This window comes from Engraulis encrasicolus, chromosome 18 (genome assembly GCF_034702125.1).
Source record: "Engraulis encrasicolus isolate BLACKSEA-1 chromosome 18, IST_EnEncr_1.0, whole genome shotgun sequence".
Lineage (NCBI taxonomy): Eukaryota > Metazoa > Chordata > Actinopteri > Clupeiformes > Engraulidae > Engraulis > Engraulis encrasicolus.
This window is the reverse complement of record NC_085874.1, coordinates 13617325-13634866: the sequence shown is the minus strand read 5'-3', so window position 1 is coordinate 13634866 and position 17542 is coordinate 13617325. Positions and strand designations below refer to the sequence as shown.

At 45.0% G+C, this 17542-nt stretch overlaps 1 protein-coding gene across 1 annotated transcript in view; it reads right to left on the bottom strand.

The window, feature by feature from the left end:
* Positions 1–17542, bottom strand: part of LOC134468793 (glutamate receptor ionotropic, kainate 2-like) — a 96178-nt gene that overhangs the window by 39271 nt on the left and 39365 nt on the right. The window contains exons 7-11 of the mRNA XM_063222664.1: positions 16988–17131; positions 14370–14477; positions 13059–13175; positions 9034–9240; positions 1147–1370 (exon numbers count right to left, since the gene is read on the bottom strand). Coding sequence (XP_063078734.1) covers positions 1147–1370; positions 9034–9240; positions 13059–13175; positions 14370–14477; positions 16988–17131 — 800 coding nt within the window. The remainder of the gene's footprint in view (positions 1–1146; positions 1371–9033; positions 9241–13058; positions 13176–14369; positions 14478–16987; positions 17132–17542) is intronic.

Sequence of the window (17542 nt, the reverse complement as noted above, 5' to 3'; positions counted from 1 at the left end):
GCCACACACACATGCACAAGCACACGCACACACACACGCACACACACACTGGGCCCAGGCCAAAAGTGGTGCTACCTGTCGACGGTGCGGTGCTGGCTAAATAGTGGACTTAGCAGCAGGCGCTAGTTCACGCAAGAGCGCATTCTGTAATTACCATGGCAATTACCACAGTGTTCTATTGCTATGGCGACACCACTTAAGAGAATGCTGACCAAACAGAAACGGCAAATACCTAAACAGAAACAGAATGAGTAGAAGAGAATGGAATGCTTTAGACAGGTGTCCAATATAAATTACATGGTTATGGTCATGGCCGTTTGTGAAAGCACACGCTTTGCGATGCATTACGTCATTATTGATGAATGAATAAATGTTTATAGGAGGAGAATTATGTTACTTGACAGTGAATGGAGAGTGAGAATGAATGACACATGGTGTGTGCATGGTGGCAGTTGTTGAGTAGGCTTTGTGCAGCTTGTATTTGTCTAAGAATACTGTACCATGAAGTAGTACCAGTGATTAAACATGGAGGTTCCATATTACTCTACTGTACTAAGAAAACCTGATGCACCTCATTTTTGTACAGAAACTAAACTAACTTAAACTAGCCATCGTCAAAGCATTACTGTAAAGGTGCACTGTGTGTGATGGTGGCCAGAGTAGATATTGCAACTATGCTGCTCATTGAAACTGTTCTGCTTATTGCCATATTTGTACTGTGAGTTTTGCTGCTAATAATGTCTATTTCTGGAATTTCTGGCATGGACTTACCTCATACATACTAAAGATGCCAGTGTTCATATAACTCTTAAAGTGTTGAAATTAACTCAGCTTCATATGACACTTGATCCTACTCAAAAAATAGTGTTAATTTTACTCATTGGTCAATGTTACATTTTCGGAGTTAACTCTCCTCAAAATTGTGTAAATATGAAGAGCGAGATAAAGTTACACTGACCACCAGCAGAATTTTACACTGACTTTTGATTTTACTGTTGTAAATACCCTATCTGGATACAAGTTTACTCTGAACTCTTGACAGGACATGTTTTCACTGTGTATCTTCTGTACAAACAAAGCAAAAAGAAGAGAAAAAAAGATCTACTGTAAGGTGTTCATGTCACGCCTCGCTTGCCACACTGTTACCTGGCAATGACAAAGAGCACGCAACTGACACCCAAGCAGGCCAGCAGAATATACAGCCAGATGTCGGGCGAGAGCGGGTTGAGGAAGGAGAAGACTCCCGGGTTGGTGCCGTTGGGCTTGCGGTAGAGAATACTTATCCCCAGCGTCATGAAGGGCTTGGAGAAGTCGATGACCTTCTCCCGCACGTAGCTGATGGTCAGGGGAGCCACGGCCAGGTCAGCTTTCTGCCGTCCACACGACGCCACACGCACGGAGAGACATGGAAGACAGAAAAAAGAGGAGGGAGGAAAGCAATTAGACAAGAGAAAGTTGATGGATGAGTCAAAGCAGACTTGTCAGAGCTATGTTTGTGCCATGACACACGCAGGTCTATTCACTCACAGGAATGCAGAGGTTTAGCAGTCATATTAACATAGGGTTTCTCTTCCCCATTACTTTTCCATGAATGTTACATCCCACAAATACACTGTACATGTACGTATGGTACTACAAAATCCAAAAGAATACTAAAACGTACTAGTTAGGTCAAATTCTCCACATGAACATTTTTACACCTTCGCTAGACTACTTCTCCTTTCTGTACTCTGTCCCACCATGATGATGTTAATCTTTTTTTGTGGTAAATTAGGCTTATATCTTCCCTTCCATGCGTGTCACTCACTTACTAGTCATACCCAGATGTGTGCATGTGACACGGCATTCATCCGCATGAACATGAGCGCATATGACAAACGCCTGAGTAACAGCGGGTGACACATTCTAGAACAGTGGTTCCCAACCTATGGGTCGGGACCCAACTTATGGGTCGCCAAAGATCCACAGGGGGTAGCGGAGCCCTCTTGAGTTTAAGGGGTTTCATTTTAATACCATATGTAGCCCATGTTGAATAAATGACAAATGCATAGAAGCAACAAAATTTAAGTGCTACATTAAACATTTATTCTGTTTTTGAACAAAGACGAATTGAGGAATAAAATGATAACTAAAATGAGTTTTCGGAGGAGACGTGACGGAGAGCGTATCGAGTGACTTCCTCTCATGCGGGCGCTGGGTCACCAAAGCTTACAATAGTAAAAACATGGGTCCCTGAAGAAAAAGGTTGGGAACCACTGTTCTAGAAGACCAGCAGGAGCAACAGTGGCAGGAGGAACGCGAGGAGTCGCCACACTCGAACAGCTGACATCACGCTCCGTCGCTCACCATCACACCTAAAAACAGAGCAATCCTCGCACTCCACGATCAATCCATCGGCCTGATCAATACTCATTTACGGACCCCCTTGAAAACAAAGTCCTTGAAGTCAATCGAGTGTCCCGCGGTGAATCATTTCATTACGTCGGCCAGCCAGGGGCAGGGTGGGAGCCCACTGACGGCGAGGGGAAAGGAGAGCACTCCTTCATACCTAGCGCAAAATGCTAGCAGGGAAGCAGACAGGGGGGAACAAAGGGGTCATTTGACCCGGACCCAGATAGAAAGGGGGCCCAAAATTGGGTTTCCATTACATTGTATGTATAAGATTGGAGGCCTTTCAAATAACTTTGTCCTGGGCCCAGCAAAAGCTGTCAGCGGCCCTGATTCTAGGGCTATGTGTCCCTGTGGACGGCTGCACAATAGAGAGCGAGGACGGTAATGAGGTTCTCCAGTTGTTGAGCACTCAAGCACTCGGATTTATGGGCCCCGGAACATTCGCAGTCCATAAACTAGAAGCACTCAGGGAGTGCAGACCTCCGCCAAGGAAGCTGCTTGATAGACTATGTTACACCCCCTCTCTTTTTGCCTTCTTTTGTGGAGTTAGAAACTGGAATATTTTGCCCTGTCCCGCAATTCAATTTGCTGTCACTAGGGGCGTCTATATTTATAGGCCAGCAATGGTGAAGAGTCTTTAAAAAGGTCCTGGTCTCTGTATAAAGTTTCGTCCAAATCCGTTGATTAGTTTCTGAGTTATCCTGCTGACAAACAAACAGACATACAGACAGACAGACAGACAGACAGACAGACAGACAGACAGACAGACAGACAGACAGACAGACAAACCAACACGACCGAAAACATTACCTCCTTGGCAGAGGTAATGAAGTTGCTCTCATTAGCAAGACAAGAGAAAAAGAGCCTTTTTTATCCTTTCAATTCCATTTCATTACTGAAGCCTACAAAAGCATCTTTGTGTATGAGGAGAAAAACACGCATACAAATGTCCTTGTTCATGTACACAGGCCACCTCATTGTGTCGTTACAGTAAAGTAAGATATGACTTGTCCACTGTCACAAAGTCGGGTCTGAAAGCCTGCAGAAAAGCTTGTGGATCAGTATTGAATAAAATTGAGACGTTATGGAACAGTGAATGTTTCATCAAGGCGTACAGCTGGTGAATGCAGGGAGGGACTAAAGAGCGACCACATTTACATAGTCGGACAATGACCAGCTCTGTACAGTATTGCACTGGCAGTGACTAAGCACTTAAAGCTGTAACCATGCAATGTCCAAACAGAGAAAAGTAGGACGTTATTTCCCATACTTTTAACAGCACCGACACCTAGCTTTACCTCAAAGAAAAATTATCTTTGTGGAAGAGTCAAGTGATTTTGTAGCAAGTGAAAAATTGTATTTCTTAACTCCAACTTTAAGTAATCAACTTCATATACAAGTACTTAGCAGCAGCAAAAATGAGGTTAAAAGATTAGAACACAAGACACAAGCCCTTCATATCATGACTACAGTGGTGGCATCAACTTGATGCTAACTGGATAGCATGGATGGCAGAAAGCCCACAGCCTAAATGCTTGTAGCTCGTGTCTCCTTAGAGAGATGCTACAGAAAACAAAAAGGTTTGTTGGGCACACTTACGTAAGTGCTTGTCCCTTTTATGGAAAAATATCCTCAAACCTCAAAACATATGATGGCTTCCCAGTAAATCATTCATTACTTTAATAACAGACACAGCGAGGGCCCAACGCCAGCAGCTGTTGGTGTCAAAATATTGTTTAAAAAAACCACACACAATATAGTATTCTTTTAACATTACAGTCTTTGTGTGAAACAATAAAACACACACACACACACACACACACACACACACACACACACACACACACACACACACACACACACACACACACACACACACACACACACACACACACACACACACACACACACACACACACACACACACACGGAAGCAATTTCACTTATTCAGTCGACCTTGCAATTGCTGTGCGTGCTTCCTGCAGAGGCAAGCAGAAGCTGTTTTCCTCTCCTGAAGGAGCCCTGTCCAGCGTGGGGCGTGGGGGCTTTAAATAATACCTGCATCCCCTCAACAACAGGCGCCCAAAGGACTGTGTTTCACAGTGGTGTAGTCTACTTTTTTATGGTGGGTATACTGAATATTTGAGATTTTTTTGAAGTGGGTATACTGTATATATTTGTCCTATTCAAAACAATGGATCAATCAATTTTAAGTGGGTATACTGAAATCCCTGAAATTTAGAAGTGGGTATACTCCGTATACCCGCGTTCTACGTAGACTACACCACTGGTGTTTCAAACCCATTATAGCAAATATGACCCTTTAGGGACATACTATGCACTCCTCAGCGGGGGAGGGGCAAGAGACAGAAAACATAAATGTGTCTGGTCTCTTTTCTTAACAAAGAGTGGAAATATCCCTCCGCATTCCGCTGGTCTAGTATGTGTTTCATTTTCTTGAATGTTCTCCTTGCAGGGGGTGAGATGAGCAATCTCAGCTTCATGCTGAGCAAAATAAAAATCAGAGAGAGAGAGAGAGAGAGTGTGTGTGTGCTAAGATATGAGGAGATATGTGTTTGTGTGTGCTTGTGTGTTTGTACATGCGCGCGTGTGTACATGTGTGCATGATTTTGTGTGTGTGTGTGTGTGTGTGTGTGTGTGTGTGTGTGTGTGTGTGTGTGTGTGTGTGTGTGTGTGTGTGTGTGTGTGTGTGTGTGTGTGTGTGTGTGTGTGTGTGTGTGTGTGTGTGTATGTGTGTACTGTATGTGTGTGTGTGTGTCAGAGATAAAAAAGCAAGGAATAGCGAAGAGAGGGCAGGTTCCCCCCCATACCAGCCCCCCCACCCCCAACCCGGTTGGACATTAAGACCATGTGACCATGTGCAGGCAGGAGGAGTGCATCTGCAGTGCTCATCAGCTGTCTATTCTCGGCGGGTCCTTTCTGGGTCAGCGTTTATCTGCCCCGCTCCACGGGCGTCCGCCTGCTGCCTGATCATAATTCACATCACGGCCGCGGCACAAGCAATCACCAAAGGAGCACTAATGATGAACGACTGCTCTGGGCCCTACTTTCTTCCTGCGAGCACATGTGTGTGTGTGTACATGTGTGTGTGTGTGCAGCCGAGAGATATAATGTGCATATGTGAATATATCCACATACTGTAGTGTGCGCATGTGTGACGTGTGTGTGTGTGTGTGTGTGTGTGTGTGTGTGTGTGTGTGTGTGTGTGTGTGTGTGTGTGTGTGTGTGTGTGTGTGTGTGTGTGTGTGTGTGTAGCAGAGAGGTATAATGTGAATATATGTGAATATATCCACATAATGTGTGCATGTGTGTGTGTGTGTGTGTGTGTGTGTGTGTGTGTGTGTGTGTGTGTGTGTGTGTGCTTGCGTGCACGCCTATGTTTGTGCACTGTAAATGTGCACGCATGTGAGTGTGTGACTGTGCTCCCAAACACATTAAATAGTCCTCTATATGGATCATACATATGCAAACACAAACAGACCCAAAAAGAAACACGTACTGCATATAATGCACTCACACTAATACACCTTTATACCTGTGGATGCACACACACACACACACACACACACACACACACACACACACACACACACACACACACACACACACACACACACACACACACACACACACACACACACACACACACACACACACACACACACACACACACACACACACACACATGGCATGTCCTCCCCTCCCCCTCTGCTGTTCAGGGGTCTTCATGGCCAGGGTCAGTATGCATGTGACACATGTGCCGGGGTCTGCTGGAGAACAGGCACTACGTGAGGGCAGAGGCAATCGCTCACTTCATACACCTGCTGTATGTGTTATGTTACTGTATGTTATGTCCCTGTGCATTAGGTTATGCCACACAGAATAGATTGTATTGTATTGTATTGTATTGTATTGTATTGTATTGTATTGTATTGTATTGTACTGTATTGTATTGTATTGTATTCTGTTCTGTTCTATTATATTCTAGAGCTCCAAAATACCCCAACCTTCAACGTTAGGGTGTCATTCTGTTAAAAAAAATGTTCTGAAATCATCATCATCTTCTTCTTCTTCTTCTTCTTCCTCCTCCTCCATCTCATCCTCTTCATTATCATCATCATCATCATCATCATCATCATCATCATCATCATCATCATCATCATCATCACCACCATCATCAGCATCAGCATCATCAACAGCAGCAGCAGCAGCATCATCATCGTCAGCATCATCATCATCATCATAATCAGCAGCAGCACCAGCAGCAGCAGCACCAGCAGCAGCAGCAGCAGCAGCAGCAGCAGCAGCACCATTGCCATTGTCATGTTCTATTTCCTCTTTAGCATTCTTCATCTTGTTCCATCATCAGAACAGATCACCACAATCAAAAGTCCATTATTCTTCTCCATCATCTTTTAACATTACTTCCTCTCTTTATCTCTCTCCTCCTCTTTCCTGCAGCCTTTTCTCCTCTCATAGGCTTCTTTAACTTTCTACTCTTCATCTCCTCCCTTTATCACCATCCTCTTCATCATGGCAATCATCATGATCAGCATCATTATTCGCCTCATTCATCATCATCTACTCCATCTTCCTCTTCTTCTTTCAATCCTTGCAGTCCTCCTCCCTCGATCACTTCTCACTCTTCTTCTGTCTTTCCTTCTTCTTCTTCTTCTTCTTCTTCTTCTTCTTCTTCTTCTTCTTCTTCTTCTTCTTCTTCTTCTTCTTCTTCTTCTCCTCCTCCTTCTTCTCCTTCTTCTTCTTCTTCTATTTCTTCTTCCTTCTTCCTCTTCCTTCACGTCCATCTCCTGTATGTCCTTCCTCCGCTCCTCTTCCTCTGCCACGGCGCCTCCTGTGGTGATGTGACAGCTGCTCCAATCTCTAGTCATTACGGCTTGATGCCGCATGAATAACGTTTCAGATTGTTGATTACGGTAATGAGCACCCCCCCCCAACCCCAACCCCTGGTCACAGCTAATGACTAGCCCACCCCACACCCTAAAGCCTGGCAACAAGGAGCCACAAAGACACAAAGATTGGTTTTGCAGTCTATAATATGAAGAGCTCTTTTCCGAAACGTTATAAAAGCCATTTACATTATGTTTTTATGAATATGTTTTTTTATCTGATTTTTCTTTCCAATTGAGGTATGGTGCCTTTGGACTTGATGCCTGGTGGATGCGAAGGCTCCGGCACACGCCGCACCCTGGAGCCTGGCAAAGAGATGCCTTAAAGACATAAGGATTGGTATTGGAGTCTATAATGTTATATATGACATTATAAAAGCCACTTAAATTATGTTTTCATTAAATATGTTTTTCATCTGATTTTACTTTATTAGACTTGATGCCTGGTGGGTGAACTGTATATAGTTTCCAAAAGGTACTAAACTAGGAGCAAGCAAGGGCAATTTGCACACCAAATGCCGATGCAATAGTGTACTTTAAAAAGTACACTAAAAATGAAAAATGAAAATAACTAAAAAATATACATACAGTATTTTGGAATAGAGTTCTTCATATACATAAATCCACATTTCACTGTGGTGAAAACAGGCACAGTTTGTAACAAGACGCTCAGCACGCATCAAGCTTTGATTCCATGGGCAGAGCACAGTGTTTAAAGGTATAAGGTCGTGCGCAGAGCGACCCTTATAGGAAACCCTGTCTTCCACCGGTCTCATATCCATAATTGACCAATGCACATTTGGCCCTCAAGGACATTAAGGAGTAATGGGCTGTATGATTGACTGGGGCGCTGCTATGTGATCCATAAGTTCAGTGACCATTCCAGTGACATTTAATTCCAGCGGCTACCAGTAACACACAGTATACAGTACAGCCACTCACATGCGTACACATACAGTATACAATACACTAACATAGGCGCACGCACACACACGCGCACACACACACACACATAGAATGAAAAATGACACACGGATGAATACAAATGCACATAATGATCAGAATGACCCATTTCATTCCAAAGGTCTTATAGACATACTATATATATACTGCACTCATACAGACACACACCCATTGAAATGAGTCATGAACCCTTGGGGAAATCACATTTTCCAACAGCAACTGCATACTCTAAGTTTGTGTACAGTACACACACATACATGCAAAGGCAAACACACACTCAAACGCGCTCTCCCCCTGCACCTTACATCTTACCTTATACAGTACCTTACTCAACAAATAAAACACACAAACACACAACCATATCTCTCTCTCTCTCTCTCTCTCTCTCTCTCTCTGTTACCATACACACACACACACACACACACACACACACACACACACACACACACATAACACACACATAACACACACACACACACACACACACACACACACACACACACACACACACACACACACACACACACACACACACACACACACACACACACACACACACACACACACACACACACACACACACACACACACACAAAACCCCCCAGCATGCACACACACGCACACACACACACACACACACACACACACACACACACACACACACACACACACACACACACACACACACACACACACACACACACACACACACACACACACACACACAGAGACACACCACACACACACTCACATGGTCGATGAGTTCGCGGACCATGCCGTTCCACTGGCCGGTGGCCTCCTCCATGGTGCCGTACTTGCCGTCCTCCACCAGCCGCACCTCGTAGCGGAAGCCCAAGATGGAGGACAGCTCCCGCAGCAGGTCGATGCAGTAGCCCTCGAAGCGGTCGTTGCCGTACAGCGGCTTGTCCGACTTCTTGAACATCACGTACGGCTCCTCCTGCGGAAGGAACGAGGGAGGAGTGGAAGGAGAGGAAAGAAGGAAAGAGATGAGAGGAGGAGAAAAGCTATTTGGGAAAAAAAACTAACATTATAGCAATGATGTTACCGAAAAACGCACTCCTGCTTTAGTATCCCCAGGCTCTGGACGTGACTCAAATGGCTACAGAGGTACTAATCTAGAGTTACTATAGAACGATGTACCTGATTCTGCGATGGTATTGGATCAAATTTAGGGGTTTTCTTTTCAGGTTTTTTTTTCAGTAATAATGTCTATCCACCTCATTAGGTACAATGGAATAACAGGTGTAACAGCTACTGTATGTAATATCATGCACTAGTGTTGTACTTATACCATACATTTACTTCTACTTTTAATTTGGCCACCTCTGAATGTCTTGGGCACAGACTGTTACATCTCTTGAAGTGATACTGTACCATTTTTGGAAATAAGAGTGAAATGATTGGGTTTTATCTTTCTCCTGTACTTTCAATCATTCTCTGAGTATGGCAGTGCAAATTTTTCCTCCAAGCTCGTAGTTAACATTGAGTTCTATGAGACCAGCTAGCCGCCAGTTGGTCTCATACTCAATGTCAATTGCTAGCTTAGAGGTGAAATTTGCACTGCCATGCTCAGAGAACGACAGGACATACAGGAAAATGATATTACTCAATCATTTAACTCAAGGGGAGGTGTAATATGAGCTTATTTCCAAAAATTGAACAGTATCACTTTAATTATGTCCATTCTGGCTCGAGGTTGTTTTCCGATCTTCCCCTGTCTTTCTCTCCCATTACTTTCATGTCTCCTGTGAAACTGTCTCGTTCAATAAAGGCAGAAAAAGCTAAAAAAAAAAAATCAAAAGATGCCTTGGTCTGCTATTGTTATGCCCAGTGCAACACATGCTACATTCACGTCATAGCGGCAGCCAGTAACTCAATTCAATCCAATCCCCTGGATGGACATTTTCCCCCCCTGGACAAGGTTATCCAATCAGCTTCATGGAAACCCTTCCCCTGGCCGAGCTCATCCAATCAACCGCATGAAGAACCCTCCCCGCTAGCGCAGCTAATCCAATCAGCTGTACCACAGACAACCCTCCGTCTGGCTCTGGGGGATAGACTCCTGACGAGCTCCTCATCAATATATTCAAGGCAGCATCTCAGAGTAACCTTTATTCTCCCCACCAGCTAATGCTCAGTGATAGCTCTCATTCTAGTGGCGTAGCCCCGCACATGATGACAGAGCCACAGCTAATGGGAGGCTCGAAAGAGAAATGACGAGGAAAAAGATTTCATAAATCCCTCAGCCCTGAGGTGCATGATAATGAAATGAATGTATGCAGTCAGACAGTCTCTCTCTCTCTCTCTCTCTCTCTCTCTCTCTCTCTCTCTCTCTCTCTCTTTCTGTCTCTTTCTCTCTCTGCCTCTCTATCTTTCTCTCTCTGTCTGAGTGTGTATGGTGAGAGAGAGAGAGAGAGAGAGAGAGAGAGAGAGAGAGAGAGAGAGAGAGAGAGAGAGAGAGAGAGAGAGAGAGAGAGAGAGAGATGGTTGAGTGTTTGTGCGTTTTATTTGTTGAGTAAGGTACAGTACTGTACAGTATAAGATAGGATTTAAGGTACAGTGAAAGAGAGCGTTTGAGTGTGTGTGCGCTTGTGTGTTTGTGTGTGCGTGGGGCTGGGGTCTTTACAGATCAAGAGGGAGACAGAGATGGGTGTTGGTGGACGAGAATGATGAGTGTGAATGGGGGTAGTGCTGCATTGTGATGCTACTGCATACAAAGAAACATAGGCCTACGTTGATGCACAAGCACAGGCACACACACATATACGTACCCACACACACACACACACACACACACACACACACGCACGCACACACACACGCACGCACACACGCACACACGCACGCACGCACACACACACGCACGCACGCACACACACACACACACACACACACACACACACACACACACACACACACACACACACACGCACACACACAGGAGGAGTCCAAGGTGCCCTGCTCTGCCCCACTGTACTCCCCTGGGGACAAAGGGGTCGGCAGAGAGGGGGCCTGGAATCCTACAGGGTTATACAGTACTACATGTACAGTATACAATGTACAAAAAATGAGCATGGGAATGATGACAGGAACAGTGGCAAAAGCTGGAGAATTAAGTGGACTATCATTAATTTGCGACTCAATTCCCTCACCAATATGTCATTTGATTTTAATGAAGACAAACATTAACATAGCACTGAGGCTTTTTTTAAACGAAAGCATTAACAAAATCTTCTCAGTGCTTCAGAGACTTGTGGGCAAAATTTACATTTGCTTTCCTGCCCTCTAAGTAGTTTATTTTGGAGAAGTCTGTCTGTCAGTGGCTCTCTGCAGAGATGTTTCCACGTTTAGCCTGTGGCAGAGGAACTGCAATATTTGGCAAAGACATAAATAGCCTTTAACAAATTGAGTGCCAGCCTTTGTTTGCAATTTTTTAGCTTGAATGCCAGCCAGTTTAATACATTTTCGACATTTTTTTGAACAGCCACATCAAATGTTGTGCTAGAACTACAGACTTGTTTAAAAGCTGAGAATCTCAGCTTTCTATTTGTGAAAACCGTATGTGTCTGGGTGCCTCAGTTCACAAGTTGGTCCACTAAGTGAGGGTTAGTTGAACTAAAAAATAGCATTTTTTCCCATGAAACAGAGATAAAGGATTTTGGTTACATATGTGCTATTTGACTCTCCGAGTTCAAATTGAGAATCTAAATGTATTTTCACACACCAAGACAAAGTCCAGTCGCATCCAAGTGACTATTTGAATGAAAACTATTTGAATGAAAACAAAAAACACCTGGATCAGTATTTGTGTTACAGCCTTGTCTTCTGAAGTGCTAGCTACTACTGTCTCTTGATGAGCTTTTGTCTTTCTGTGTAGACAAAAATAGACTCATCTACGGAAAGCTGCTTGCTGCTGCTGCTGCTAGCACATCTGTTGTGCTAGTTTTGCTTCAATCTTCCATTCAAACTTAATTTTTGAAAATTGATGACAGCAAAACTCCTTCCATATGTCCATGAGCAGCAAATTACTGGCAAGACGGCTTGATTTGACTCAGCTACGGTACCTCACAAGACTTGACGTGACATGATCGGGAAGTGCATGATTTGATACTTTGTTGTAATAACACACAACTGTGTTGTAGTGCTTAGATGGAATATCCAAATCGGGTTTTGACTTTGACTGGAGTTACAGAAGGTATAGAGTGTCTAGATACAAAATCCGGGAAAAAAACATGTGAATGTATTTGTTTAAGTCAAAGCATGGGGAATAAATACGTACTTTTATGGGACTCAATGGGATCATATAACATGGAGTGCCTTTGCTATTTCCTTTCTCTCTCCTATCTTGACCTTGGCCAGAGCAGGGGAGCAACTGAGTAGCATTAAAGTGATGTGAAATCCCACCTGTGAAACTCCCATTGTCATTGTGAAACAGGACTCCACAGCACACAGTCATCACAGCCCACCACGGAATTGCATTTCATTCTTCAACCGGGCAAGGGGGCAGCCGAAAATAGCGCCGCAATGGAGCAGGTTAGTGCGACGGTACCAAGCTCAGGGTACTTCAGTCATGGAGGAGGATGGGGGAGATCACTGGTAAATTACTCCCCCTATCAACGTGAGACGTGAGTCGAACCGGCAACCCTTGGGCTACAAGTTTGACACCCAAATGCTTCACCATCATGACGAACCATCTGTAGTATCCTAGGCTTGACTTGTAACTGCTTGGAATGTGTACTTCTGTGAGGCTCTTACCAGAATGGTGATGACACGTAGAGACTTGTTGGCCAGAGAGTCAGTGACGTTACTGGTGCCTTTGCCCCGGTGGCTCTCTGTCATGTTCAAGCCATTCTGGGGGTCCCAGGTCCCAATCTACAGGAAGCAAAGCAAACACACTCATACTACATATATAGGTCTATAACAGACACGTGTGGCATGACGTAATATGATGTGACTCATAGGATAAGCATGGCCATAAAACGTTTCTACAGATGACTGTGTGTGCTATTTGTGGTCCCATTATATATTATAACATATGACAACATGCCTACTGTCAGGGCTCGAACCTCTTTGGACTCTGACCTGTCTCGGACTTGACTGCTCTGGTCTTGGACTTGGACAAAGGTGGACTTGACTACAGCCCTACCTACTGCATGATAAATTTGGAGATCTTGGCATTAGGAAGTTAAAAAGAGACATATTTATTTCAAACGATCCACTGGACCAGCTGAACCAACCTAATGCTCAGCTCAGCAGCTGAGAAGATCAGTCAATTTGTGAAACTGTTTGTGATGCCCTCAGAGTTCAATAAAGAATACATAGCAGGATTTTAACTTTCTGAAGCCAGGGTGTCAAGTCCACCTCTGGGTTAATGGTAAGGCAACAGTGTGGTCAGACATTTGGAGAAGGGTTTTCTCCAACAGCTTAGCTCCTGCTATTCATTATACACGCAGCACACGGATGAGTAATGCCATTCTATTACTGTATATAGACCATGTCAGATAAATAACATCATTATAACCCTGCAGACGGAGATGAGTATGGCTTTAACATGGTCTATATTCAGTAGTGGCATTAGTCATCTTCATCCAGCATGTGAGATGACACAGGGACAGGCCCTCATTAGGAGTGACTGCCGAGCGGTGACAGGGGTGACGGGTCTCGCATACAGGAAAGACAGGCATTAATGTCCACACGCATACGGAGAGACGAGGAGACACACACTGATGCTGACACACACACACACACACACACACACACACACACACACACACACACACACACACACACACACACACACACACACACACACACACACACACACACACACACACACACACACACACACACACACGCATGGGCGAACACACGCACGGACGCACACACACACACAGAAGAGCATGTACACTCGCGCGCACGCGCGCACACACACGCACGCGCGCACACACACACACACACACACACACACACACACACACACACACACACACACACACACACACACACACACACACACACACACACACACACACACACACACACACACACACACACACACACACACACCTTCTCCAGGCCCTCCTCCTTTAGGCTGATGACGTCCAGGTCGAAATCAGTGCGGAGGCCGTTGGTCTTGTTAAAGAGGATGCGTCCCGTGAGGCCATCCCACTGGGCCTGAGCACACAAACGAACAGATTTCAACATGGTCAAAATTGAATACAATAATAACAATAACTTTGTGTTTGTGTTTGTGATGAGTCACTGCACACTGGTATTCTTTGCTGGTAGTTTATTCCAAACACAGAATAAACAACCAGCAAAGAATACCAGTGTGCGATGATTCATACTTCCTTCAATTGGATTACTTTTACTTCACATCACCAGCACCTGGACAGTGGTTGTGCACAGGGACTCTACTTTAAATAATATTATCACCCAGTGAGCAGACGGAACATCTTCTGATTGGCTGAGCAGGTGTCCTTTATTCCCCGGTAGCAGGACACCTATGATGTCATGCGGGCGTGCGGGCGTCCAAGTTGCTTCTTTTCTAACTTTCTGGCGAAGTGCCGTTACTAGTTCTATCGCATCTGGTTGTCTAGTCAAGACCGCGTCGTTAGTTCTATCGCATCTGGTTGTCTAGTCAAGACCCCGTTACTAATTCTATCGCATCTGGTTGTCAAGTCAAAAACCCAGTCGTCAATTCTATCGCATTGGTTGTCAAGTCACCCCAACATTCTGCGCGCGTCCTTATGCCTCCGATAGAGGCGCGTCTCACTAGATTAGGAAGTGGTGCCCATAGCAACGTACCAAGCGCAGTGGTGAATCTACTTTCTCACGAAGCCTGATCAACATATTAATAAATTAATACTTAAATGCTGGTAACCGGGTGATAAGCGGAATAGCGACCTTCGAGGTGTCCCGATATCAAGGGAAAATGGACTTGGCGAAGCGAACAGCCCTTCGGCTGCGCCGTCGGGCTGTTTAGAACGCTCCGCCTCGTCCATTATTTCCCTTGATATCGGGACACCTCGTCGGCCGCTATTCCATACATAACTTTATTTGTACAGCACAATTCACACAAAACACGCAGCTCAATGTTTAATAGTTTAACAGTCACACTGTAGATCAACAACACTACTTGTAACAAAAAACATAAAACATGTGCACCTTTGCATCTTCTTGTATCACCAACATGGTCTATTTGTTTAGAATGAGCCACTGTATCAATAGCGGTTCACACCAGCTCGTCTTGTAGATTGTGTACTGTAACAGTTTCAGCAAATTACCTGGATGCTGTGCTAGGCTACAGCTTTATGTTCCACACTGCGATCTATTGACAACACAGTAGATATTGGGTGATATCTTTGTATCTCTCTGAGAGACAGGGAACAAACTTCTGGACAGCTTCCAAAAAGGATGCATACCGTACCGAATATCGTAGCCTACTATTCACAAAAAAATACATATATATTTTGGACCAAGCTACATATAGGACCAGGCTACAATTTGAAAGAGGACTTTTACCCAATAAGAAAAGAAAACACAGCCTATATTTGCCATGATGTTCTCACGTCTGTCCAACAACATAATAGCCTTAGCCTTTCCCTATACTCTCTGTAACATTACTAGGGGTGTTATAGGTCAAACTGAAAATACAAACTAGAGATGTAACAGTATGAAAAGTGGAAAAACACAGACTGTGACACAGTCTATTAAAAGAGGTAGTATTATAAAATGATTCATTTATATTATAATTGAATATTTAAAAAATTGTTCTAGACCTGATTACTAAAAGAGGCAGGCTTCTATTAAGGGCCGGACTATAAATTGAGGAAAGTCGGTGTTCCATTAATTCATGACCCTCGTTCATGACCCTCTTCTTTACAGCTGTGCTTGACAAACATCGCCAACACTCGAAGCATGCATCACATAAGACAACACTCGTATATATTTATGCTGCTCTGCAGCCCTTGGCAAAGCTCGTCACCTATCCAGTCAAGGACATGGCGAAGGAGTGTTTACAGCGGTCAAAGCTGTAGACTAAATCTGCCATAAACGACATCCAAACAGCTTTTGAATGGCCCACCCCAGTCCTGCCAAAAGAGCTCTGTGATTTGGGTGGTGAGTGGACACCATATTGCAGCACATTTTTGGCCAGAGCGATGTGACGCTAGACCGGGGAGGGGAACTATCCATGGTGCTGACCAACAGCTGTGCTGTGTATGAGTATGTATGCATGCATTTGTGTGTGTGTGTGTGTGTGTGTGTGTGTGTGTGTGTGTGTGTGTGTGTGTGTGTGTGTGTGTGTGTGTGTGTGTGTGTGTGTGTGTGTGTGTGTGTGTGTGTGTGTGTGTGTGTGTGTGTGTGTCCCAGTGTTTGTGTGTATGTGTCTATTTTGGTGTAATTACCCCTCGCTGTTCCCTCCCAGCTCCCCCAGGGCCCCTTTGGCTTGGCCTGTGCTTGTGGTTGTAACGGGCCGGGCCAGCCTCGTTAAGCTCGTTAGGCTCGTTAAGTGTTACCAGGCCCGCGGACAGGGGGGAACAAATGGGTATGTTGACACAGGCCCAGGAAGATAGGGGGCCCCATAATTGGCTACTCATTACATTGTATGTATTGAGTAGGGGGCCCTTTCTGATGACTTTGTCCTGGGCCCAGCGAATACTGTCAGCGGCCCTGAGTGTTACCTCTTTGATGAGGCTGATGAAGCGGCTGCCGAAGCGCCAGGGCTTGTGGCGGTTGCACTGCAGCGAGCTGACGGTCATCTGCTGCGTCTGCTGCACGGCCACCGCCACCACGTGCACCGCGTCATACATCAGGGCCGCGTCCGTCTGTAGGGCACAGAGAGGGAGAGAGGGAGAGAGAAGAGGAGGAGGAGAACAGAGAAGGAAGAGAGAGGGAGGGAGGAATGGAGTGAAGGACAGAGAGAGGGAGAGATAGAGGAGGAGGACAGAGAGGAAGACAGAGGGAGAGAGGGAGGGAGGGACAGAGAGGAGGAGGACAGAGACAAAGAGAGGGAGAGGGAGGGATGGAGAAAAAGACAGAGGGAGGGAGAGAGAAAGGAGGAGGACAGAGAGGAAGACAGAGGGAGGGAGAGATGGAGAAAAGGACAGAAAGAGGGAGAGAGACAGAGGGAGGGAGAGATGGAGAGAGGAGGGAGAGATGGAGAGAGAAGGACAGAGAGGGAGTGAGAGGATGACGGAGAGGGAGGGAGAGAGGGAGGGAGAGAGGAGGATGGAGAG